This window comes from Microcaecilia unicolor, chromosome 1 (assembly GCF_901765095.1).
Source record: "Microcaecilia unicolor chromosome 1, aMicUni1.1, whole genome shotgun sequence".
Lineage (NCBI taxonomy): Eukaryota > Metazoa > Chordata > Amphibia > Gymnophiona > Siphonopidae > Microcaecilia > Microcaecilia unicolor.
In genome coordinates, this window is record NC_044031.1 from 515,557,540 (window position 1) to 515,580,392 (window position 22,853).

The window sequence follows — 22,853 nt, forward strand, 5'->3', positions numbered from 1 at the left end:
AATAATTCCTCTTTGCTTTCTTAGCTGCTGATGCACACTGAGCAGAAGGCTTCAATGTATCACAAATGACACCTTAACCCTTTTAATGGGCAGTGGCTCCTAATGTGGAGCCTTGCATCATCTAGCTATAGTTTAGGTTCCTTTTCCCTTCACTTTGCACTTTATCATATTAAATGTCATCTGCCATTTGGATGCCCAGTCTTAAGATCCTTTTGTGATTTTTCATAATCCTCCTGTGATTTAACAACTTTGAATAACTTTATGTTGTCCGCAAATTTTGATTATCTCACTCAATATTCCTGTTTCTAGATCATTTATAAATATGTTATAAAGCAGCAGTCACAGCACAGATCCCTGGGGAACCCCCGACATTTACCCTTATCCATTGAGAATGTTGGCCATATTTTTTTTAATATTTGTACCCTGCGCTTTCTCACTCATGGCAGGCTCAATGCAGCAGGCAATGGAGGGTTAAGTGACTTGCCCAGAGTCACAAGGAGCTGCCTGTGCCGGGAATCGAACTCAGTTCCTCAGTTCCCCAGGACCAAAGTCCACCACCCTAACCACTAGGGCCCAATATTCAGACTATGGGAGGGAGCTCGACAAACTCCAGCTGTCGGTAGTCAGCCCAAGTATTTAATGCCAGGTTGTTTCCGGTGACTGGCATTGAATATTCTGACGTGTTTTGGCTGGTTTAAATTTAATCGGCCAAGTTGATACTTAGCACCAGATGGTTAAGTTTAAACCGGTCAAAGATAGGCCTGCTATTTTGGCGGGTTTAATTGCCCAGCGATGCGCTGAATATTAGCGGATAGCTGGTTATATCACACAATACAACCAGTTATCCACTAAGCGCTACCCAGCAATATTCAGCAGGAGATAGCCAGCTATCTCTTGCTAAATAGTGCCAGATAGCCGGTTAAGTGTCATTTAACCAGCCAGAAGCAAAATACAGATGATTGGCAAGTTGCATTAAACAGATAAAGGAGATAAAATGTGGAAAGGGAAAGAAATGGCAGCCCTCATCAGTGCAGTGAATGAATTCACATAGAAAGCACAAGGTCAGAAGGCTAGTCAGCAACAAGGCACTTATGTTATGATAAGTTATGATGAAGTGGGCAGGCAATAATGGAATAATATGCTATTTAGTAGACTTCCTGTTTGTAGGACCAGATGACGCAGTGGACTGTCTTAATTTCAAGACATGTCTGAAAGTTCACTAGACAGAGGGGCCCAGCACTAATATTCCTTTGGATTCAAAGCTAGCGTTACTAACAAAAGCTACCATATTAGCACACATTAATTTTGTTAACACAATTTATTTTACTGCAGATCCATTTTATGCAATGGGACCTAGTTATTAACATTTATTAACGACATTAGTGCACATTAGTAAATCTAGTTGTTGGCCTTGTGAGGACTATGGGGGCTGTACTTCATTTGCAGCACAGAACCAAATTCAGCAATGAAGATGCATTTCTGAATATGAGGGTTCACTGCCACAGCCCCAGTATACGAGATAAAGGTGAATTGAGATAGTGTGCTCCATAGACGCACGCCAAAAATGAAATTACCGCCCGGGCCATGTGGTAGCCAGGCAATACCTCAGAACTGGAGCACATTGGGCATGCATAAGCACTTATGTGGCTTAGCAAGAGGACCCCTTAGAGAGGAAACAGAGATTGGAGGTGGGACGATAGTGCTCGGGGCAATACCGAACCATTGCCCCTTAGGAAAATAGGGGTTTGGTTGCAGGTTTACCTATGTTTCTAAAAAAAAACCATGGATAGCAAATAATAGACTCTGGAGTTAGGGGTTTAAGTTCCTGCTCTGGAAAACCATATAGGATTGGTACTGTGCAACTCACCCCCTGGACGCTTGGTGGCTATTCCCAGAAGCAAATGTCAAAACAAGAAAAGCAAAAGTGAAAGCAAAGAAGGCTGTTTTGAAACATGCATATCAGTGAATACATCAATAATGCGGCGTGAATAGTGGTCAGCACTTCACCGCGGATAATTAAAATTGCAATGACTGAACGCGCGAATAGCAAGAACACACTGTAAGTAGCAATGAACATGGATGTGCAGCAGGTAGAAAATAATCTCTTTCACTTCACATTGTTATCAATAGAAATCAAACAAAATAAAACATGGAAAAGAAAATAAGATGATACCTTTTTTATTGGACATAACTTAATACATTTCTTGATTAGCTTTCGAAGGTTGCCCTTCTTCGTCAGATCGGAAATAAGCAAATGTGCTAGCTGACAGTGTATATAAGTGAAAACATTCAAGCATTACTATGACAGTCTGACAGGGTGGGAGGATGGGGGTGGGTCGGAGGTATGCATGGGGACATCAAAGCATATCATTGATATTCTAACAGGATGGGTGTGGATAGGTGAGGGGAGGGTGATCAACAGAGACATACAGCTTTATGGTTTATAATGGGCTAGGAACCCCAGATCCTTGTTAAGTCCTTTCTGTTGGGTGTTAAAATATTCAATCATTCTGACTTCAAAGGTCTTACGTTCTTGTATGGTTTTAAAGTTACCTTTCCTGTTAGAATATCAATGATATGCTTTGATGTCCCCATGCATACCTCCTACCCACCCCCATCCTTCCACCCTGTCAGACTGTCATAGTAATGCTTGAATGTTTTCACTTATATACACTGTCAGCTAGCACATTTGCTTATTTCCGATCTGACGAAGAAGGGCAACCTTCGAAAGCTAATCAAGAAATGTATTAAGTTATGTCCAATAAAAAAGGTATCATCTTATTTTCTTTTCCATGTTTTATTTTGTTTGATTTCTATTGATAACCTTAAGAGTGGACTAACACGGCTACCACACTCCTCTACTTCACATTGTGAAATACAGAGCACTAAGGAAAAACTAATTTACCTTAAAACCTTCAGGAAGGTGATCAATCATCTCCAGCAGAGGGCATCTATAGGAAGAACTGTGTGAAAATGCCTTCATGGCTTCATCCCACCTGTAAGCAAAGATAAACCACTGACATCAAATTCTCAGCCTACCGAGAAAAAAGAAACTGCTACAAAAAAACATGCCCACATGATACTTCATTTTCCTTCTAAAACATGATTCCTTCAAAGACTTCGCTATTTTGGCCTTGTATTAGCTGTCATATAAAAACATATATTGATCTACACGCCACTGAATTGGTAGTTACATAACAACATGTGGGTTGATATTCAAGTGATTTAAACAGACAGGAGAGCCTCCTGCCCACTTAAATTGCCTTGGCCTGTCCAGCCGCGGCACTCAACTAGACAATACCACTAAATATCGGCATTCTCCAGCCATGTCCCAAGTGGCAGGTCAGGGGTGTACAGGGGGTGGAGCCAGGAGTTATGTGGGTGCTGCTGCCTAATTTCATACTGCCCATGCCAGGAGGAGAAGACCGCAGCCTCAAGGAGCCCAAATTTGCGTGGAGAGGAAAAGTGGAAGAATGCAACTTACTTTTGCTACAGGGACCCTGAGGCTCCTGACAAAATAAAAGAAAAAGAGTACTGGGGAAGAACATGGCTAAAAATGATCAACAGATGCCAGGTTTTGAAGAGGAGAAAACCCATGCTGCTGCCAGCTCCTTCATTACCCGCTCCACATCAGACTATGAAGACTGAACCTGAAATATGCTCCTTATTTAATCCTTTCTAACACATCCCTCTTCCTACCCCTTCCTATACATTCTCCCACACTAATCCCAATATACACCCTCCCCCCTATCTTCACCATCCTCCTTTCTTGCCCATCTTACCTATCCACATCTAAACGACCACCTCTTTACTTACTTTATTACAGCTGCATCCACTCTATGTTACTTTGTTAACCTGATATACTATGTAAGCCGCACTGAACCTGCTAGTGAGTGGGAAAGTGTGGGGTATAAGCATTACAAATAAATAAATACATAAATATAATTGGAGGAAGCAAGCAGAGCATCCACATATAAAATAAGTAGTAGTTTTCTATCATCTGAATGGAACATGCTCAAGTATGTTTAAGGCATGGTCTGGAAGTTGGCTCTAGTCATGCATGAAAACACTATGTACATTGGTTGCCAGAGGTGCGCTGGTGAGTGTGTTGGTGTTGATTCGAAGGCAGCTCAATTTGCCAAAACCCCTCAGAACAATGGCATATAGTCTAGACCTGGAAAAGTCTTACTGCAATTATTTAAACCAGAAGTCAGATTGAAAAATAGTCAAACCTCAAAAAGCTGGTGCAGGAAGTCCGGACTGAAAGGTGAGCTCTAGCCAAAGGGAACCAAGATGGTGCTGAGTTGAGACGCTACACCAGACGCGTTTAGAGTTTTCTGCCTGAGGAACCATGAGAGGAGTCCGAATTCCCTATTATGGGGAAACGGAGAGGAAAGGTGAGGGAGGTTCCTATTACCTCGACCGATATCCCCCTCTCAAGGCAACCGACGCTCGAAAACTTCGGAGTAACTCTGGGACCCCGGGCAACCTCTTCTCCTGCTATCAGACCGGCTTCCATCGACTCGGTCAGCAGTGTAGACAGGGCTTCTCTCAGCCCCGACGCCCGTGCGGCACCTCCCCAACCAGGAAGTGAGCGAGCGGTTTGTGACTCGGTTGGACCTATCCCTGTAATTGTGAGGAACTCTGAAGAAGGGAGCCTACCCGCTCACAATGGCGAAGGAGATCTGGTAGGACAATCTTTACAGACTTTCCCGTTGGTTGTGAGTGTTGGATTAAGACAGATCTCCAATGCCCCCCTTCCTGATATGAAAGTTGAGGGTATAAAATCTGCCGTAGTGACTATAGATTCACTGTGGGATCTAACCTTTTCGATGTATTCTTCACTACAATCAGTGCCTCTTAAAAATGCTGGTGAAATAAAAATTCTATCAGACGCCCTACTATCCCAGGAGCAGATTAATGCCCGACAGTTGTCTGATACACAAGCGCTTCAGGGTAAAATTCAAAAGCTGGAGAACTTGAATAAAGCTACAATTAAGGAGAGTATGTTTGTTAAACGAAAGATGGAACATCTTGAAAATCAACAGAGAAGACTTAATTTGCACCTTATCAATTTCCCCAGGTCTCCAATTATTTCAGCGATTGAAATGTTCAAAAAATACCTGAAGGAAGTCTCAGAAATGCCGAGTGAGACCTTTCCACCTATAACAAGGGTGATATATCTCCAGACTTTTACACCATCTAAATCTGGAAGTGACCCTGGAGTTAGGGAGGGAGGATTGAACTTGACGTCCTTTTTAGAATCCTCTTTGGAGATAGTTACCCAAAGGACAACAGCAGTGGTAACATTTGCACTAGAGATAGATAGGGAAATGGTATTGACGTTATTATTTAGACATTTAGACTCAATGTTTTTTGGCTCTAAAGTTAGAATTTTCCCGGATCTCGCAAGAGAGACCCAGTATAGACGTAAGGCCTTTTTGGCGCTTCGTCAATGAACTTTAAATTTGGGTGCAACATTCACCCTTAAATTTCCTTGCATTTGTCATTTCCTTTATCAACAACATAGTTACCAATTTTTTGATCCAAAACAACTCGAGGATTTTTTGATTTCTAAGGAAGTTGAGAATGCAGTAGTGAAGGTTTAGATACTCATATGGACACTGTATGATAAATTGAGAATGTAACCGGAGTCAGTATTGTTTGATGTTTAACTTTATATAGATAAATACATATTTGAATACTTGGTTCTCATTAAGAATTTCCTGTTTAATGGATGATGATTTTATTAATGTTTTCCTAATTGGGACAAGATTTTTGACTCAATGTGTACTGTGATTATGATTTGATTATTTCTTATTTCAGTATGCTTCTTTGATAAGATGTATAAAGTGAAATTATAAATAAATAATTTAAAAAAAAACCTAAAAAAACCAATCTGAAATTGCAGTTGCATTATAATCAACATATAGCTGGATAGGAGAAAAAGACCTCAGAAGCATTAGCAAAGATTAACATTGAACTATCTCAGCAGATTAGACTGAACGTTTCTTTCATTGGGAGGAGGCTGCTCATGGGTTTGAAAATCTAAGATGCTTTGTTTTGGAAACGGAAACTAAAAGAAAGAGTTAAGAAAACTACACTAAAGAGTGTTAAGATAGGTTTATAGACTTACAGTCTCAATAGTTCTATGGAATGGACATATATTTATGTAGAAAAATGAATAGAAAATATAGCTATTCCAAGCAAGTAATAGTGGTGAAAGTGTTAAGGCACTTCCCATAAGCAGCTATGTGATATCAAGCAGGAAAGTATGAAGAGGACAAAGAGAAGGACTAAGCTCCTCATGTAGAAGGCAAGAAGAACAAACACAGTGAGGAGATGCAGTCAACTTCCAGAGTCTTTATTCCAAATGCAAAGCACAATTTGAGCAAAATGAACTGACATGGCAATGTTTCAGCAATAGTGATGCCTCTGTCAGGGTCGATAAACCAAACCAGCAACCAAACACAATGAAAATAAATAAATAAATAAATATTTAAACAACAATAAATCATGCAGCAATCAAACAAGACATGTGAACATCAATAATATGCTATGTGGAAAGTCAACAATTGAAGAGTCTGTCAGCACATACTGTACCTCAGAGTGGATTGCTGCTATATGAGATCAAAACCATTGATCATAGACACTCAAACAATGAGCTTTAGCACTGAGGAGAAAACAAGATCAAAGCGCATATTTGATCTTATTTTCTTCTCTGTGCTAAGGCTTGTTGTCCAAGTGTCTATGATCAATGGTTTTGGTCTCATATACTAGTAATCTACTGTGAGGTATGTTATTTTGTTGACTTTCTACATAGCACATTATTGATGTTCATATGTACTGTATTTTATTATTGACCCTGGTTTCCATTTTTTTACTTGTTATTTATTCTGGAACTTTTTAAAGATGTTTAAATGTTTTTATTTACATTTGGTATGTGTCCACCCTCCAGTTTTTATTATGTACTTCATATATTTTAATTATTTATTCATTTAGATGTATTTATTGCTATTGTTTGATTGTTGCATGATTTATTGCTATTTAAGTATGTATTTATTTATTTTCATTACATGCTTAGTTGCTGTTTAACATTTTTATTGATGTTAAGTATTTTTATATATTTTAGAGTTTATTGATCCCTGACACAGACATCACTGTTGCCGAAACACAGCTGTGGTCATTTTGCTCAAATTGTGCTTTGCTGGTTGTAATAAAGACTACTTGACTCTGGAAGTTGACTATCCACCTTATAATTGAAAGAGAAAAACGCCTAGATTTCGACCCAAATCGGGAGATAGACGTTTATCTCACAAAAACGAATAAATCGGTATAATGGAAAGTCGATTTTGGACATTTTCAACTGCACTCCATCACGGAAGCGTACAAAGTTGACGGGGGCGTGTCGTAGGCGTGGCGAAGGTGGAACTGGGGCGTGGTTATCGGCCGAGGAGAGATGGACGCCTTTCGCCGATAATGGAATAAAAGTATGCGTTTGTAGCTAGAATTTAGGGCACTTTTTCTGGACCCTGTTTTTTCCACGAATAAGGCCCCAAAAAGTGCCCTAAATGACCAGACTACCCCCAGAGGGAATCGGGGATGACCTCCCCTGACTCCCCCAGTGGTCACTAACCCCCTCCCACCACAAAAAATGATGTTTCACAACTTTTTATTTTCACCCTCAAATGTCATACCCACCTGCCTGGCAGCAGTATGCAGGTCCCTGGAGCAGTTGTTAGGGGGTGCAGTGGACTTCAGGCAGGTGGACCCGGGCCCATCCCCCCTTACCTGTTACAATTGTGCTGCTTAATGCTTAGTCGTCCAACCCCCCCAAACCCACTGTACCCACATGTAGGTGCCCCCCCTTCACACCTTAGGGCTATAGTAATGGTGTAGACTTGTGGGCAGTGGGTGTTGAGGGGGATTTGGGGGGGCTCAACACACAAGGGAAGGGTGCTATGCACCTGGGAGCTCTTTTACCTTTTTTCTAGTTTTTGTAAAAGTGCCCCCTAGGGTGCCCGGTTGGTGTCCTGGCATGTGAGGGGGACCAGTGCACTACGAATCCTGGCCCCTCCCACGAACAAATGCCTTGGATTTATTTGTTTTTGAGCTGGGCGCTTTCATTTTCCATTATCACTGAAAAACAAAAACGCCCAGCTCACAAATTGTTGAATAAAACATGGACGTCTATTTTTTTTTTCGAAAATATGGTTCGGTCCGGCCCTTCACGGACCCGTTCTCGGAGATAAACGCCCATGGAGATAGACGTTTTCGTTCAATTATGCCCCTCTGTATCTCCTCACTGTGTATCTTCTTATAACACAGGGAAGTCCCATGGCTATTCATAATGGTGATGGAATCTCTTTAGCAGTTAGAACCATGGCGATTGCACAGAACAAATAAGTGAAGCTGGTTTCTGGGAACAGTAAGTTTATAAGTATACTTATGATTGATATAGGATAGATATCATGAAAATGCTAATTCCAGTTTTTTTGTATAGAAAATATGCTAGTTTAATGAAAAAATAAAATAAAATAAAGGAGTAGGGCTTATACCACTGAAGAAGCCTGAATGCTGTTGGGTGAAACAGCAGCCTTGCAGGGTCTAAAGTTAAGTAACTGTTTCTGCACCTAGTATTGATCATATAATTGGAAAAGTTTTGGACTGGAAATAGTTTTTATAGCCAGCACTGCTCATGTGTTTATATGATTAGAAAAGTTTTGAACTAGAATCAGAAGTTTGGAAATGGAGTTAAGATTTAAAGTACACTTAGTAGGAATATAAATTGTGTACAGGAATTAGAGCACTTGAAAGATTATAAAAATATGGCTCTGGGAGTTTTTTTTTTTTATGACTAATAAAAGAAGCATTCAGCCTAATCTTCTGAGATATTTCAATGTTAATCTCTGCAAAGGCTTCTGAGGTATTTTTCTCTCATCCAGCTAGATTATAATGCAACTGCAATTTCAGATTGTTTTTTGAAGTTTTAGGAAAGTCTTACTGAAGTGAAGTTTGGAGAGCATGTATGCTTCTTGATGGAATGGACACCAAAGGGACAGATGACTGCTCCTACTGCCTTCTGCATCAGGCCCTGGCAGTTGTGCACCTCAAATGCTCTGTATGCAAACAATTTGTATGAGATGGAAGTCAAGCAGATCCCAATTTAAGTCCCTCTGACAGTGCTGCCTACTCAGGACTGAGATGATGGCCTCCAAACAGCTGCCGAAAGCAGCCCACCAGTAAGCTCACATCCTATGCCATGGACAACATCCCCCAAATTCTATAAAAATTGCTAAAAATTGTGCATGCACATTTTAATTGAATAATAAGCCAATTAGTGCCGATAATAGAGATTTTAACAAGTGATTATTGGCGATAATTGAATTTAATTAAAATTTATGCATGTAAATTTTACACGTGGGTCTAAAAAGGGGGGCCTTGGGAGGGTCATGGGCAGATTGGGGGCATTCCTTTGTGTGCGGTGTTATAGAATAAAGAGGGTCCATGTCTAATTTAGGTATGGGTTATACACCAAGGTTTTGTTGGTGTAAATGGTTGCACTTAAATAAAGTTGTGGTACCCAGTGCTATTCTATAAATGGCACCTAATTTTAAGTGCTATTTTCAGAATTACACTAAGAGCTATTCTTTTCAGCGCTGAGTTTGTAGGCATCATTTATAGAATTTTGTCCCATATGTACAAAACAAGTTAGGGCTGAAAAAATAGGGAAGGGATTCTCACTGCTGTTTTGCTCTGTAAGACTGATACTAGTACTATTAGCTCTTCTTTGTCATCAATGAGGGCAGTTAAGACGATGATTATTAGAGATCAATCACTTACATTATTGGGCTCATTCTCAAAAGAGAAGGACGTCCATCTTTCAACAGAAATCAGAAGATGGACGTCCTTCTCCCAGGGACGTCCAAATCGGTATAATCGAAACTCGATTTCGGATGTCCCCAACTGCACTCCGTCGCAAGGATGGCCAAAGTTCAAGGGGGCATGTCGGAGGCGCAGTGAAGACGGGCATGCCTAACACTTGGACATCCTTGACCCATAATTTAAAAAAACAAGGACGTCCCTGATGAACACTTGGACGTTTTCAACCGGACATGTTTTTATGACGACTAAGGCACAAAAAGGTGCCCAAAATGATCAGATGACCACCGGAGAGAATTGGGGATGACCTCCTGTTACTCCCCCAGTGGTCACTAACCCCCTCCCACCTTCAAAAAACATCTTTCAAAATATGTTGTGCCAGCCTCTATGCCAGCCTCAGATGTCATACTCAGGTCCATGACAGCGCATCCAGGTCCCTGGAGCAGTTTTAGTAGGTACTGCAGTGCACTTCAGACAGTCGGACCCAGGCCCATACTCCCCTACCTGTTACATTTGTGGAGGAAACAGCCAGCTCTCCAAAACCCACAACAAAACCACTGTACCCATATATAGGTGCCCCCTTTCACCCATAAGGGCTACGGTAGTGGTGTACAGTTGTGGGGAGTGGGTTTTGGGGGGGCTCAGCACACAAGGTAAGGGAGCTATGTTCCTGGGAGCAATTTATGAAGTCCACTACAGTGCCCCTAGGGTGCCCGGTTGGTGTCCTGGCATGTCAGGGGGAACAGTGCACTACAAATGCTGGCTCCTCCCATGACGAAATGGCTTGCATTTGGCCGTTTTTGACATGGACGTCTTTGGTTTCAAAAATCAATGATTCAGAAACGTCCATGTCTAGGGATGACCAAATCTAGGGATGTCTAAATTTAAGGATTTGGACGTCTCTGACGGTATTTTCAAAGCAAAAGATGGACATCCATCTTGTTTCGAAAGTACGGGTTTCCCCGCCCCTGGATTTCGCCGTTTTGCAAGGACATCCAAATCACAACTTGGACGTCCCTTTCGAAAATGCCCCTCCACGTGTACACCATGGAATCCCTGTGAGATGCTAACACCAGAAGTGAGGTGAGTTCTGCACCACTGGAAAAGTTGGAGAAAGAGCCACGAGGAGGAAGGTAAATGGCACCATGCTGGTCCCTTTTGAGCCATATGTCATCCTGGGAATGCTCCTGAAGATGCTCATTTCATCCACTGAGTACAAGAACCGATTCATTCTATTGAGGAGCATGCAAGCCATAGTGACTGGGAAGGGAGTCTACCATAAATTGCCAAGGAGTTGTGCACAACACTATGAGAAATTCAGGTGCACGCTGTTAGGCACCACAGTGAGGTGCATATTTACAGCTGATTACAGATGCTACTACTACTACTACTATTTAGCATTTCTATAGCGCTACAAGGCATACGCAGCGCTGTACAAACATAGAAGTAAGACAGTCCCTGCTCAAAGAGCTTACAATCTAATAGACAAAAAATAAAGTAAGCAAATCAAATCAATTAATATGTACAGGAAGGAGGAGAGGAGGGTAGGTGGAGGCGAGTGGTTACAAGTGGTTACGAGTCAAAAGCAATGTTAAAGAGGTGGGCTTTCAGTCTAGATTTAAAGGTGGCCAAGGATGGGGCAAGACGTAGGGGCTCAGGAAGTTTATTCCAGGCGTAGGGTGCAGCGAGACAGAAGGCGCAAAGTCTGGAGTTGGTAGTAGTGGAGAAGGGAACAGATAAGAAGGATTTATCCATGGAGCGGAGTGCACGGGAAGGGGTGTAGGGAAGGACGAGTGTGGAGAGATACTGGGAAGCAGCAGAGTGAGTACATTTATAGGTTAGTAGAAGAAGTTTGAACAGGATGCGAAAACGGATAGGGAGCCAGTGAAGCGACTTGAGGAGAGGAGTAGTATGAGTAAAGTGACCCTGGTGGAAGACGAGAGGGGCAGCAGAGTTTTGAACCGATTGGAGAGGGGAGAGGTGACTAAGTGGGAGGCCAGCAAGAAGCAGATTGCAGTAGTCTAAATGAGAGGTGACAAGGGTGTGGATGCTTACATGGAAGGTTAAAAATAAGTCCCCCCAAAATAAAGCCCCTAATAATAGGAGAGCTATTGGCTTTCCCTAGTTAAGGAAACAGAGCTGCAAATTGAGTGCTGTTTTTGTAGCTTCATTCTACTAACCTGAGTCTCAACATCCCCTTTGAACATCCTAAACTTAACAGACTTGTGAACATAGGTTTCTAAATGTAGGTGCTCAGGTCACATATTCAATTCTATAGCTGAAGGTTTCTAACTATTAAATTAGTCACATAGCAACATCAAGCTCCACCCCCTTGTTCCAGTACATCTGAGCTACACGTAGAGGTTACAGCTGGAGAAAATGAACTTTGGAGCCGTGAAGTACTGAACGGAGGAAAGACGCTGGTGAAGCACTCCCTAGTGACTGGTGTAACATCAAGCTCCACCCCCTTGCTCTGGTACATCTAAACTACATGCCGTGGTACATGGCCATTGGCGCACAGCTGTTAGTGTGTGCCTGAAGAGGGTTGACCAAAGAGGCACACCCATTTGAAGCATCTTGAAGTATAAGGAAGGTACTTTTGATTTCTTTTTGCTATTTGTTGAAATGGGGAAGCATAAAAGTGTGATGAAGAAGCAGGCAAAATCTACCCCTAAGGCCAAGGGTCCAGTGGAGTCTCTTTAAGCCCTGAGGCACATACCCCCAGTGCAGCCTACAGATAGTTCTATTCAACAAGTGGTAGATACTGAGGTGATGCAGCCTGCTCTTGAATTGGTGGGTCCTAATGGAACAGTCTCGGTTGATCTAGCACCAGTGATTTTTGATCTGGCTTGAAGTTTCTTGACCCTCTATAGATGAGGGAACTATCTCTCTGATTGACATTTGGCAAGTTGTCTCAAGAATGGAAAAAATGTTAAAGGGCAAGATAGCTCAATTATGTACTTTTTCCTCTAAGGTTGTAGAACGTACTTTGGGAAGGCAGGCTAAGGGGTATGTTTGCTAAGGTACGTTAGGATTTTTAATGCACCTGTAAACTTAAGGTGTGTTAAATGCTAACACGCCTATGCATTTCTATGGGCGCATTAGCGTTTAATGCACGTAAACCATTTACTTGTGTTAAAAATGCTAACTCGCCCATAGCGCCACTTAGTAAACATAGGCGTAAGATTGATACTTTGAATGCATCACTGAAAGTAGTGTAATACTTTACAGGCCATGCAAGTCTCGGCATTGAGGCATAGTCTGACGCTGCACCATAAATTAGAGTCTTTAGAAAATCAGTTACATGCTAATTTAAGGGTTTTGAATTTTCTCTTCACTCCTTTGATATCTGCAGAACAATTACTTCATAAATATTTTAAGGAGAATTTAAAAAATTTGAAAATTCTGACTATTTCTATTGTGAAATGTTCCTATATGCCAACTGAAATGAGGAGTTTGGCTAGGAGAACAGTTGAGTTGGTGTAACTGCCTTCCTAGAAGACACTCAGGATATTATTACCTCTAGGGCTTTGCATCCAAATTATTTATATTAAAAACTTATTTTAAGATGAAGAAACAGTTGTTCTGTGGGCAAATCTTTCAAATTTTTCTGGATATGACTAAAGTCACTCAGCAGAACAGGAAGCAGTTTTTGTTTTTCAAGAACAGAGTGGTTTCTCTTGGCACAACCTTTTTCTTTGGTTCTCATGCAGATGTATGATACATCTGGGGAATAGGAAATATATTTTCTATGATCCTGCTCATCTGGAAAAATTTGTTTTGGATTGTGAAAAGAAATAGATCATTTAGGGATAATATTTTATTTTTGGGGGGGTTCAATGGTTAGCATTATTGCTTTATTTTCTTTATATTTCTATATAATGGTGTTTACTTTTTCTCCTTTTTTGGACTATGGACTGTGTAGTTCCTTTTTGATCTCATGGTCTTGTATGATATACTAGTGTCTTTTTCTTTTCTAAAAATGTCCTTTTCTTGTTATACGTATGTGTATATTAAAGTTGAAATTTTCAATAAAAAAAATTAGTCACAGACGTTTTGAAAACTGGTTTAAAGGTTTCATTGCTCCCATTATTATACATGCTGTTTAACATTCATACTTTTAAAATCACAATAGATTCTGAAGAAGATATACCAAGGCAGGAGATAAAACAAAATAACTCTTACTTTGTCATAACACTTAACTTTCATTCTGAACTGTACAGAAAACTACTTCCTTTTTCCCGTTATGTATCGCACTATGTAGAAAGGAAGCCTGGTTTTTGTTCTGTATTATGGCAGCTCCTCTATCAAGAAGAAGTCCTACCACTTTTGCATGGCCTTCTAGTGCAGCTATATGAAGTGGTGTGTCCTTAAAGGAGAAAATAAAGGAAACCGATTATTAAAGAAAAGGTTATAAAACAATGCTAAGAAATTGAACACAGATATTTTACTTGTACTTTTACAAAATGGGGGTAAATATCAATTAATGCAAAAAGGGAATGACTTTATAAAGCCTTTTTCAATTATGTATCACAATATATGACTGTAAAATGCCTCACAAAATTACCCCAAGTATATGGACAATAACCTGTATATTTGTACATGACACTGGTATAGAATATTTGAAGGCAGACTTTGGATGAGGTGTAACCGGGGTCATGAATTATTCACATACTTTATAAAATAAGCACATACATTTGTCTGAGCTAGTGAAAATGTATGTGCATTCAGTATAGGCACAAATTATGCAAGATGTGCTCTAGTATTTTATAAAGAGGAAAAAATATATAGAGGGGCATAATCGAATGCCTATCTCCATGGGCGTTTATCTCCGAAAACGGGTCCGTGAAGGGGCGGACCGAACCGTATTTTTGAAAAAGATGGATGTCTATCTTTAGTTTCGAAAATACGGTTTGTGCCAGGCAAATGCATTGGATGTAGGCGTTTTTTGAGCTGGGCATTTTCGTTTTTCAGCGATAATCGAAACCGAAGCGGCCCAGCTCAAAAACGAACAAATCCAAGGCTTTGGGTCATGGGAGGGGCCAGGATTCGTAGTGCACTGGTCCCCCTCACATGCCAGGACACCAACCAGGCACCCTAGAGGGCACTTTTAAAAATTAAAAAAAACATTAAAATAGCTCCCAGGTGCATAGCTCCCTTACCTTGGGTACTGAGCCCCCCAAATCCCCCCCAAACCCACTCCCCATAACTCTACACCATTACCACAGCCCTTATGGGTGAAGGGGGGCACCTACATGTGGGTATAGTGGGTTTGGGGGGGGGGGGGGTTGGAGGGCTCCCATGTACCACCACAAGTGTAACAGGTAGGGAGGGATGGGCCTGGGTGCACCTGCCTGAAGTCCACTGCACCCACTAAAAACTGCTCCAGGGACCTGCATACTGCTGTGATGGAGCTGGGGATGACGTTTGAGGCTGGCATACAGGCTGGCAAAAAAAGCTTTTAAGTTCTTGTTTTTTGAGGGGGTTAGTGACCACTGGGGGGGTCAGGGGAGATCATCCCCGATTCCCTCCGGTGGTCATCTGGTCATTTAGGGCACTTTTTTGGGACCTGTTCGTGATAAAAAAAGGGGTCCAAAAAAGTTACCTAAATTCTCGCTAAAAACGCCTTTCTTTTTTCCATTATTGGCCGAGCGCGCCCATCTCTGTTCGGCCGATAACCACGCCCCAGTCCCACCTTCACCACGCCTCCGACACGCCCCGTCAACTTTATTCGTTCCCGCAACAGAGTGCAGTTGAAGACGCCCAAAATTGGCTTTCGATTATACCGATTTGGGCACCCATGCGAGAAAGACGCCCATCTTCCGATTTCAGTCGAAATATGGCCGCCTTTCACTTTCGATTATGAGGTGGATAGGCACCTGCAGTGTGCTCATTTTCAAAGCAGATGGATGTCTCAAAATGGCCAAAAAAAAATACATCTGCTGAAAATATCCAAATTGTGATTGTTAAAAGGCAGAAGTTGAACATTTTACACTACAGCTTGTTCAAATAGCAAGAGGGAGTGTTGGAGGTGTATTCTGAGTGGGACCATGGAGAGTCCAAAATAAGGGCAGCTTTTAGCAATAATGGAACAAAAGGAAACATCCAAGGCAAAAAAATAAGGATGCTTTTATCTAGACGTGTTTCAATCATGTCCATGGTTCAAAAGGTGTCCTAATTGAGCAGCTGACCACTGGAAGGATGAAGGCATGACCCCTCCTTCATTTCCCAGTGGTTACTTGACCCCTTCCCCCCCCCTAAAATGTGCAACAGTGGACACAAGGCTTTATGAGCGCTTCAGGTATTACGGCAATTCCTAATACAGCAGCAAGCAATGTAAGGAGTAGCCTAGTGGTCTGTGCAGCGGACTTTGAACAATGCTACCCAGGTGCAACTCCCACTTTAAAATTTATTTCTGTACAAATATTTGAGCCCTCCTGGAACATAGAAATACGAACTTGTAGACCACAGCTGAGAAACTTCAATGGTAAAATATAAAAGAGAGATCATGAACTGAGCAGAACGTCTATGATAGTGTAGCTTAGAATAAAGCCAAATAGACTCAGGGTTTTTTTTTTTTTGGGGGGGGGGGGGAGACTTTTACTGCCTACAGCTGACTGAAAAGGAATGAAATACAGTGCGGTCCTCAGTAGGAAGACAAACCCCAAAATTCTTTAAATGGCGCCTTAAATTGTGCATGCTATTTGGACGCATGGCCAAATTGCACGCACAACTTGATTAACAAGCCAATCAGCATTGATAATTTTTACTTAACCAATTAGTAACACTAATTGGCTTTAATTAGAACTTATGGCCACAACTTTCTAGGCATATCCTAAATATGGTGCATGTAAATTCTAATTCACACAGCCTAAAAGCAGTGGCGTACCAAGGGGGGGGGGGGCAGTGGGGGCGGTCCACCCTGGGTGCACGCCGCTGGGGGGGGGGGGGGTGCCGCGCGCCAGTCAGCTTCGTTAGCTTCCATGCTCCCTCTGCCCCGGAACAGGAAGTAACCTGTTCCGGGGCAGAGGGAGCATGAAAACGAACGAAGCTGACCGGCGCGTGGCACCCCCCCATTGGCGTGCACCCGGGGGGGTTCTTTCGATGGGGTGGGGGGGGCGCTTCACCCGGGTGTCAGCCCCCCCAGGAACGCCACTGCCTAAAAGGGGGCATGGCCATGGCCGTGGAATGGGTGGGTTGTGTGCATTTAAAAAAAAACTATGCGCATTATTATAGAATACACTTGATCTGTGCTTAAATTTTAGTCACAAGAATGACACATGAGCATAGTCTATAAACTACGCCTACATTTAGGCATAGTTTATAGAATCGCGCTAAGCATGTGGTTTTTTGGCACTGATTTTAAAGGTGTCATTTATAGAATTTGGCCCAAAATGAACATCAATGCTGTAAAAAAGAAATGGCTGCTCCATGTCCTTCTCAGCTAAATTATTCATCTAGAAACCAGAAGCAAAACACAACCCGAGTAAGAATGGATGCAAATCGAGGAAAACAAGACCAACAATCCCAGCCCAGAAAAGGAGCAGGAAAGAGGTTTATCAGTGCTGTCAAATACAATTATTTGGTCCAAAAGGGAAACATAGGTAATGTGCTTCCTGCAGTGAATTAGGGATGTTTTTTTTTTTAATTAAAGCAAAACCTTTGAGACTCAGCAAATGTACTGCCCAGCTATAATCGAGGTAAACAGTAGAATTCTCATGAGTCCACCTGATTAAAAATTAGCTAGGAATACAAAGACAGCTGCAGTTTAAAATACAGTTCAGACTTATTTCTACCACCACAAAAAGTTAGAGCAGAATCAGTATTTTTTTGTTTGTTTGTTTTGGGTTTTTTTTAAGTTTCACACATTTTTAACAAGTACATCAAGCACCTTTTCAGGAAACCAATGGGAGAAAAGAAAGGAGGCGGCAATAACAAGAAACAGCAAAAGAAATCAAGACAATAGTCACTACCTAACTAGAGGAAGAGTACTTAAAGCGATCTTATATTAAAGCACATGTGATATTATCAATTAGCCTCCCTTCCTAAAATCAATCTTTTCAACTGATCTGGTTAAAAGAAAGGCCTAACGTGGGCTTACTGCTTGCTCTTTCAGGACTAACGCTGGCGGTAGTCCCATAGTCCCACCCTGAGTGTGCACCATTTCTGGGGGAAAAAGAAAACTCCCGGAAATGGCTTGTGTGCGATAACCCAGCAGTAACTGGGCATCACCGAGAGCTGCCCTGTTACCACCAGGTTAGCAAGGGAGCCCTTATCGCCACCTCAGTGGGTGGCGGTAAGGGCTCCCCGTTACATGGCCATGTGGTAAGAGTTCTCTTACCGCATGGCCATGTGTGCTGGGGGATTTTTACCTGCTGCGGTTAAAAGGACCCTGGCGTGTGGGGAAAGTAGCCCCTGCCGCCAGCGCAGGGCCCTTTTTCCCGCAGCTTGGTAAAAGGGCCCCATAATTAACACCAGATAATGAAATCAAACATTTACAGGAAACTTCAAAAAGAAAGTAGCCCCAAAAGCTAAAGCCCTAGCCTTTAACTGAAGAAATTGTTTACAACTCAATTGGTTGGCTTTAGATACATCCGGAAATATCTGAATTTTCTCTCCACAATAGAGGAAATCTTTCTTTCTAAAATAATTCCACATAATTGAAGTTGTATCCAATTCTGAAGATAAAGACACCAGGAGGGTGGATCATGAGGAACTATCATCCTGAGAAGATTCCAAAAAGGCAGTTAAATTATCCATACCATTATCTCTAATAGCTATTACCTCATTCTCCAAAACCCTCCTGGGCTTCTTTCAGTACTTTCCTAGGTAAATAACAACACAACTGTATCAGCTTAGCAGTATCTCTGGAGACAATAATGGACAAACAGGAAAATTCAAAAATCTCAAATTAGTTGCCCTAAATTGACCTTCTAATATATTAATCTGCCTATACAGATACAAACTATCTTTAATTCCAGATGGCCCAGTTTGCTGCAGAGCCCAATCTGAGATTCAGTCTTTTAAGAAGAATTATCTAATTGCAAAATCTTTAAGTCCAAATCATCCAAGTTCAAGACAACTTGCTGAATAAAAATAGAGTTATTTGCACAATCTCAGTCCTTTTAACCACGTTCCAGACATCAAACAAAGTTATTTGTGAAGCTTCAACATCTTCTGTTTAAGTTTCTATCAGACATTCAACTGGTTCCAAAAGAATATCAGATGCAGAGGACTGTGGTCCAGGATGTTCCAGTGCTAAATTCATCCCATTGGAGGAGAAACCTTCTTGGGACAAACCTCTGATGGGAGATAGATGGGAAGAAATAGGTGGTTGAGGGGACAACCTCTCCCCAGAACTTAGTGAGGCCCCAAACTCATCATAATCCAGTCTTTTATAGGTGAGAAGTTCCCCTAAAGTTTTATTACACTTAAACGCGCAGATTGGATGTTCCAAAAAACAATCATAAATTTGTAACATACGCCAATAAAGATGAATACTAGCGTTAATTTTGGAGCTCAAGGGAGAGTATGGTATCACCACCGTTAACTTATCTTCTTCTTCTTTAGACCGATATTGTAATAATAAATCTCTGAGAAACTTTCGCTCTTAAATAAACTCTTTTCACAATAGACCTCAGATAACCTCTCTCCTGGAAGCGCTTCGCCATTAAAGCTGCTTGGGTCTCAAATGCAGTGCTATTAGAACAGATTCTTTTTAGTCTTAAAAATTGGCAGATGGGCAAGCTAGCTTTCAGATGGTAGGGATGAGAGCTAGAAAAATGCAACAAAGTATTATGTGCGGTAGGTTTCTGATAAAGAGTAGCGTGTACTTGATTCCCTAGCCTAAAAACCCATACATCTAGAAATTCCAAACTTTGAGAAAGATAGTGAAACGTGAACTTCAAATTTTGTTGAAAAAATTCAGATTATCCATAAAATGCAATAAGGATTGAGAAGAACCATTCCAGATGAAAAAAATGTTGCCTAGGTAACGTTTCCAAAAGGAGACACACTGAAATTCAGTAGAGTCATACATAAATTGTTCTTCAAATGTTGCTAGGTAAAGTGTTGCTAGAGATGGAGCTAAGGTTGCCCCCATCGCTATTCCTTGTTTTTGCTCATAATATTCCTTCTGAAAAAAGAAATAGTTTTTACTAATGACACGGTGCGCCAACTTCATAAAAAACTGTGTAGAGATTCTTTGAGGCAAGGGGCGATCGTCAAGTATCTCAGAGATAGTTAATATAGGTTCATCCTGCAGAATAACAGTGTAAAGTGAGGTAACATCAACTGTCATAAAAATGGACTCCTCAAAAAGTTCCACCTCCTGGAGACGTAAAAAATCTGTAGTGTCCTGCAAATATGAATAGAAGTCCCAATAGACTGCAAAAATTGAACTTGAGGCTTCACTGCTATAAAATCCTTGTAGAGAAAATCAATTTGGGGCTAGATATTCAAAAAAAGGCTGAGCCCTTAAATTTATACTCCTAAATTATGTTCATCAATTTATGCCGTACATTTAGCCAGACTTAATTTTTCAGCTGAAAATTCATCTTAATTTAGGAGCTTATAAGTTATTCTTTCAGCCTACCATTCATTTTCCTAGATTTATGAACCTAATTTATGACCATAGTGATGAAAATCAGTGCAAAGCTCATAACTCCCCCCCCCCCCCCCCCAGTCTACCCATGTTGCCACCCACTTTGTATGCTCCTACAGTGTGTTTTAAGCCTGTAAAACTGCCTTAATTCTTGTAGTGGTTTTCTCTAGTTTGGCCAGCAGGTGGTACGTTACAAAGAATTGACCTTTCCTTCTTTAGTTAACACAGATAAAGGAAATGCCTGTAGTGATATAACCAGCTATTTTTAAAACTTGTTGTTCTGGGTTCTGATTGGCCCAGGAGCTCAATTTCATTTGGATTTTACTGACTTTTGCCCCAGTCTTAGCCAGGAAGAAAAGAGAGAGGGATCTCTTTGCTAAAGCCCTACAAACAGTTACATACTACTACTAATCATTTCCATAGTACTACCAGACAGACGCAATGCTGTACACATTATATTCTGTCCCTAGAGGGCTCACAATCTAAGTTTTTGTACCTGGGGAAAAGTGAAGATATTTACCTGTAGCAGGTATTCTCCGAGGACAGCAGGCTGATTGTTCTCACATGTGGGTCGACGTCCGCGTAGGCCCAGGAAATGGCAAATTTTTCTCAGCAAAAATAAAAAGTTTTGCCAGAGTCTTCTGGCACGTGACCAGCGTGCACCGCGCATGCGCGGACGAATTCCTGCCCGTTGCGTGAGCGTGCCTCTTCAGTTAAACCAAAAAGCATATAAACAAACTAACAACAACAACTCCAAAGGGGAGGTGGGCGGGTTTGTGAGAACAATCAGCCTGCTGTCCTCGGAGAATACCTGCTACAGGTAAGTATCTTCGCTTTCTCCGAGGACAAGCAGGCTGCTTGTTCTCACATGTGGGGTATCCCTAGCATCCAGGGTCACTCAAAACAAAGAACATTGGTCAATTGGGCCTCGCAATGGCAAGGTCATAACATAGATTGACCTGAAACCATAAACAACTAACTGAAAGTACAGCCTGGAACAGAGAAAAATGGATCTAGGGGGATTGAGATGGATTGTAAACCCCGAACAGATTCTGTAGCACTGACTGCCCAAACCAACTGTTGCATCGGGTATCCTGCTGAAGACAGTAGTGAGATGTGAATGTGTGGACCGATGACCATGTTGCAGCCTTGCAAATCTCTTCAATGGAGGCTGACTAAGTGAGCCACTGACGCAGCCATGGCTCTAACATTGTGAGCCGTAACATGGCTCTCTAGAGTCAGACCAGCTTGGGCGTAAGAATACAATCTGCCAGCCAATTGGAGATTGTGCATTTTCTGATGGCGACCCCCCTCCTGTTGGAATCAAAAGAAACAAACAACTGGGCGGACTGTCTGAAGGACTTCGTCCACTCCATGTAAAAGGCCAAAGCTCTCTTGCAGTCCAAGGTATGCAAACTGCTTTCACCAGGGCAGGTATGAGGAAGGGGAAAGAATGCTGGCAAGACAATTGACTGGTTGAGATGGAACTCCGACACCACCATCGGCAAGAACTTAGGGTGTGTGTGGAGTACTACTCTGTTGTGATAAAACTTGATATAAGGTGCATACACTACTAAGGCCTGAAGCTCACTGACCCTACGAGCTAAAGTAACAGGCACCAAGAAAATGACCTTCCAGGTCAAGTACTTCAGATGGCAGAAATTCAGTGGCTCAAAAGGAGCTTTCATCGCCTTCGCTCGACGCCCGTCATCGAGACTCCTCGGTACCGATGAGAACGTGGAATCCTCATGTGTTCTCAGGGCTGGGTCCGACGAAGGTCGGTCCCGGGGGGCCTGCATAACAGGAGGCCTCGAGGCAGGTGGAGACCCACTAGACGCCTCGCTGCTCCCAGCGCAAGTTGGTCTCTCAGCAGCCATTACCTCTTCTCCCGACGTCGATGCTCCTTTCGATGTTGACGTCAAAAAACTGGACCGAGCCCCAAAAAGCTTTTCTCGTTGAGCTTCTCAAGACACTTGGGTCCGTTTCTTCATACGAAGAAACAGACTACAAGTGGCTGGGCTATGGTCAGGCCCAAGGCACTGGATACGCCAGGCGTGGGTATTGGTACCTGAGATGGTCCGGTTGCACCGAGTACAACGTTTGAAGCCGCTGGGTGTCTTCTATGACACGGAGGGGAAAACGGCTTTGGCGAAATCAAAAGACGCGATTGTACCTGATAAAAGAAAAAGAGCACAAAAATAAGGGAATAACCCGGCCACGACCAAAAAGAAAGGAAACTTTAAAGGGGACAAAACTAAAAGTAAACTACGGGAACTTTTTTTTTATGACAATAATAATAAAATAAAGAATAATTATGAGAAAAAAAGCGAAAACTCGAAGACTGTTTCCTGGGCCTGAGAGGAGCGCA

The 22,853-nt window shown here is 41.9% G+C and overlaps 1 protein-coding gene across 1 annotated transcript in view; it reads right to left on the reverse strand.

Moving 5' to 3' along the window:
* Positions 1-22,853, reverse strand: part of TRPA1 (transient receptor potential cation channel subfamily A member 1) — a 197,215-nt gene that overhangs the window by 79,468 nt on the left and 94,894 nt on the right. The window contains 2 exon segments of the mRNA XM_030190171.1: positions 2,906-3,016; positions 14,081-14,251. Coding sequence (XP_030046031.1) covers positions 2,906-3,016; positions 14,081-14,251 — 282 coding nt within the window.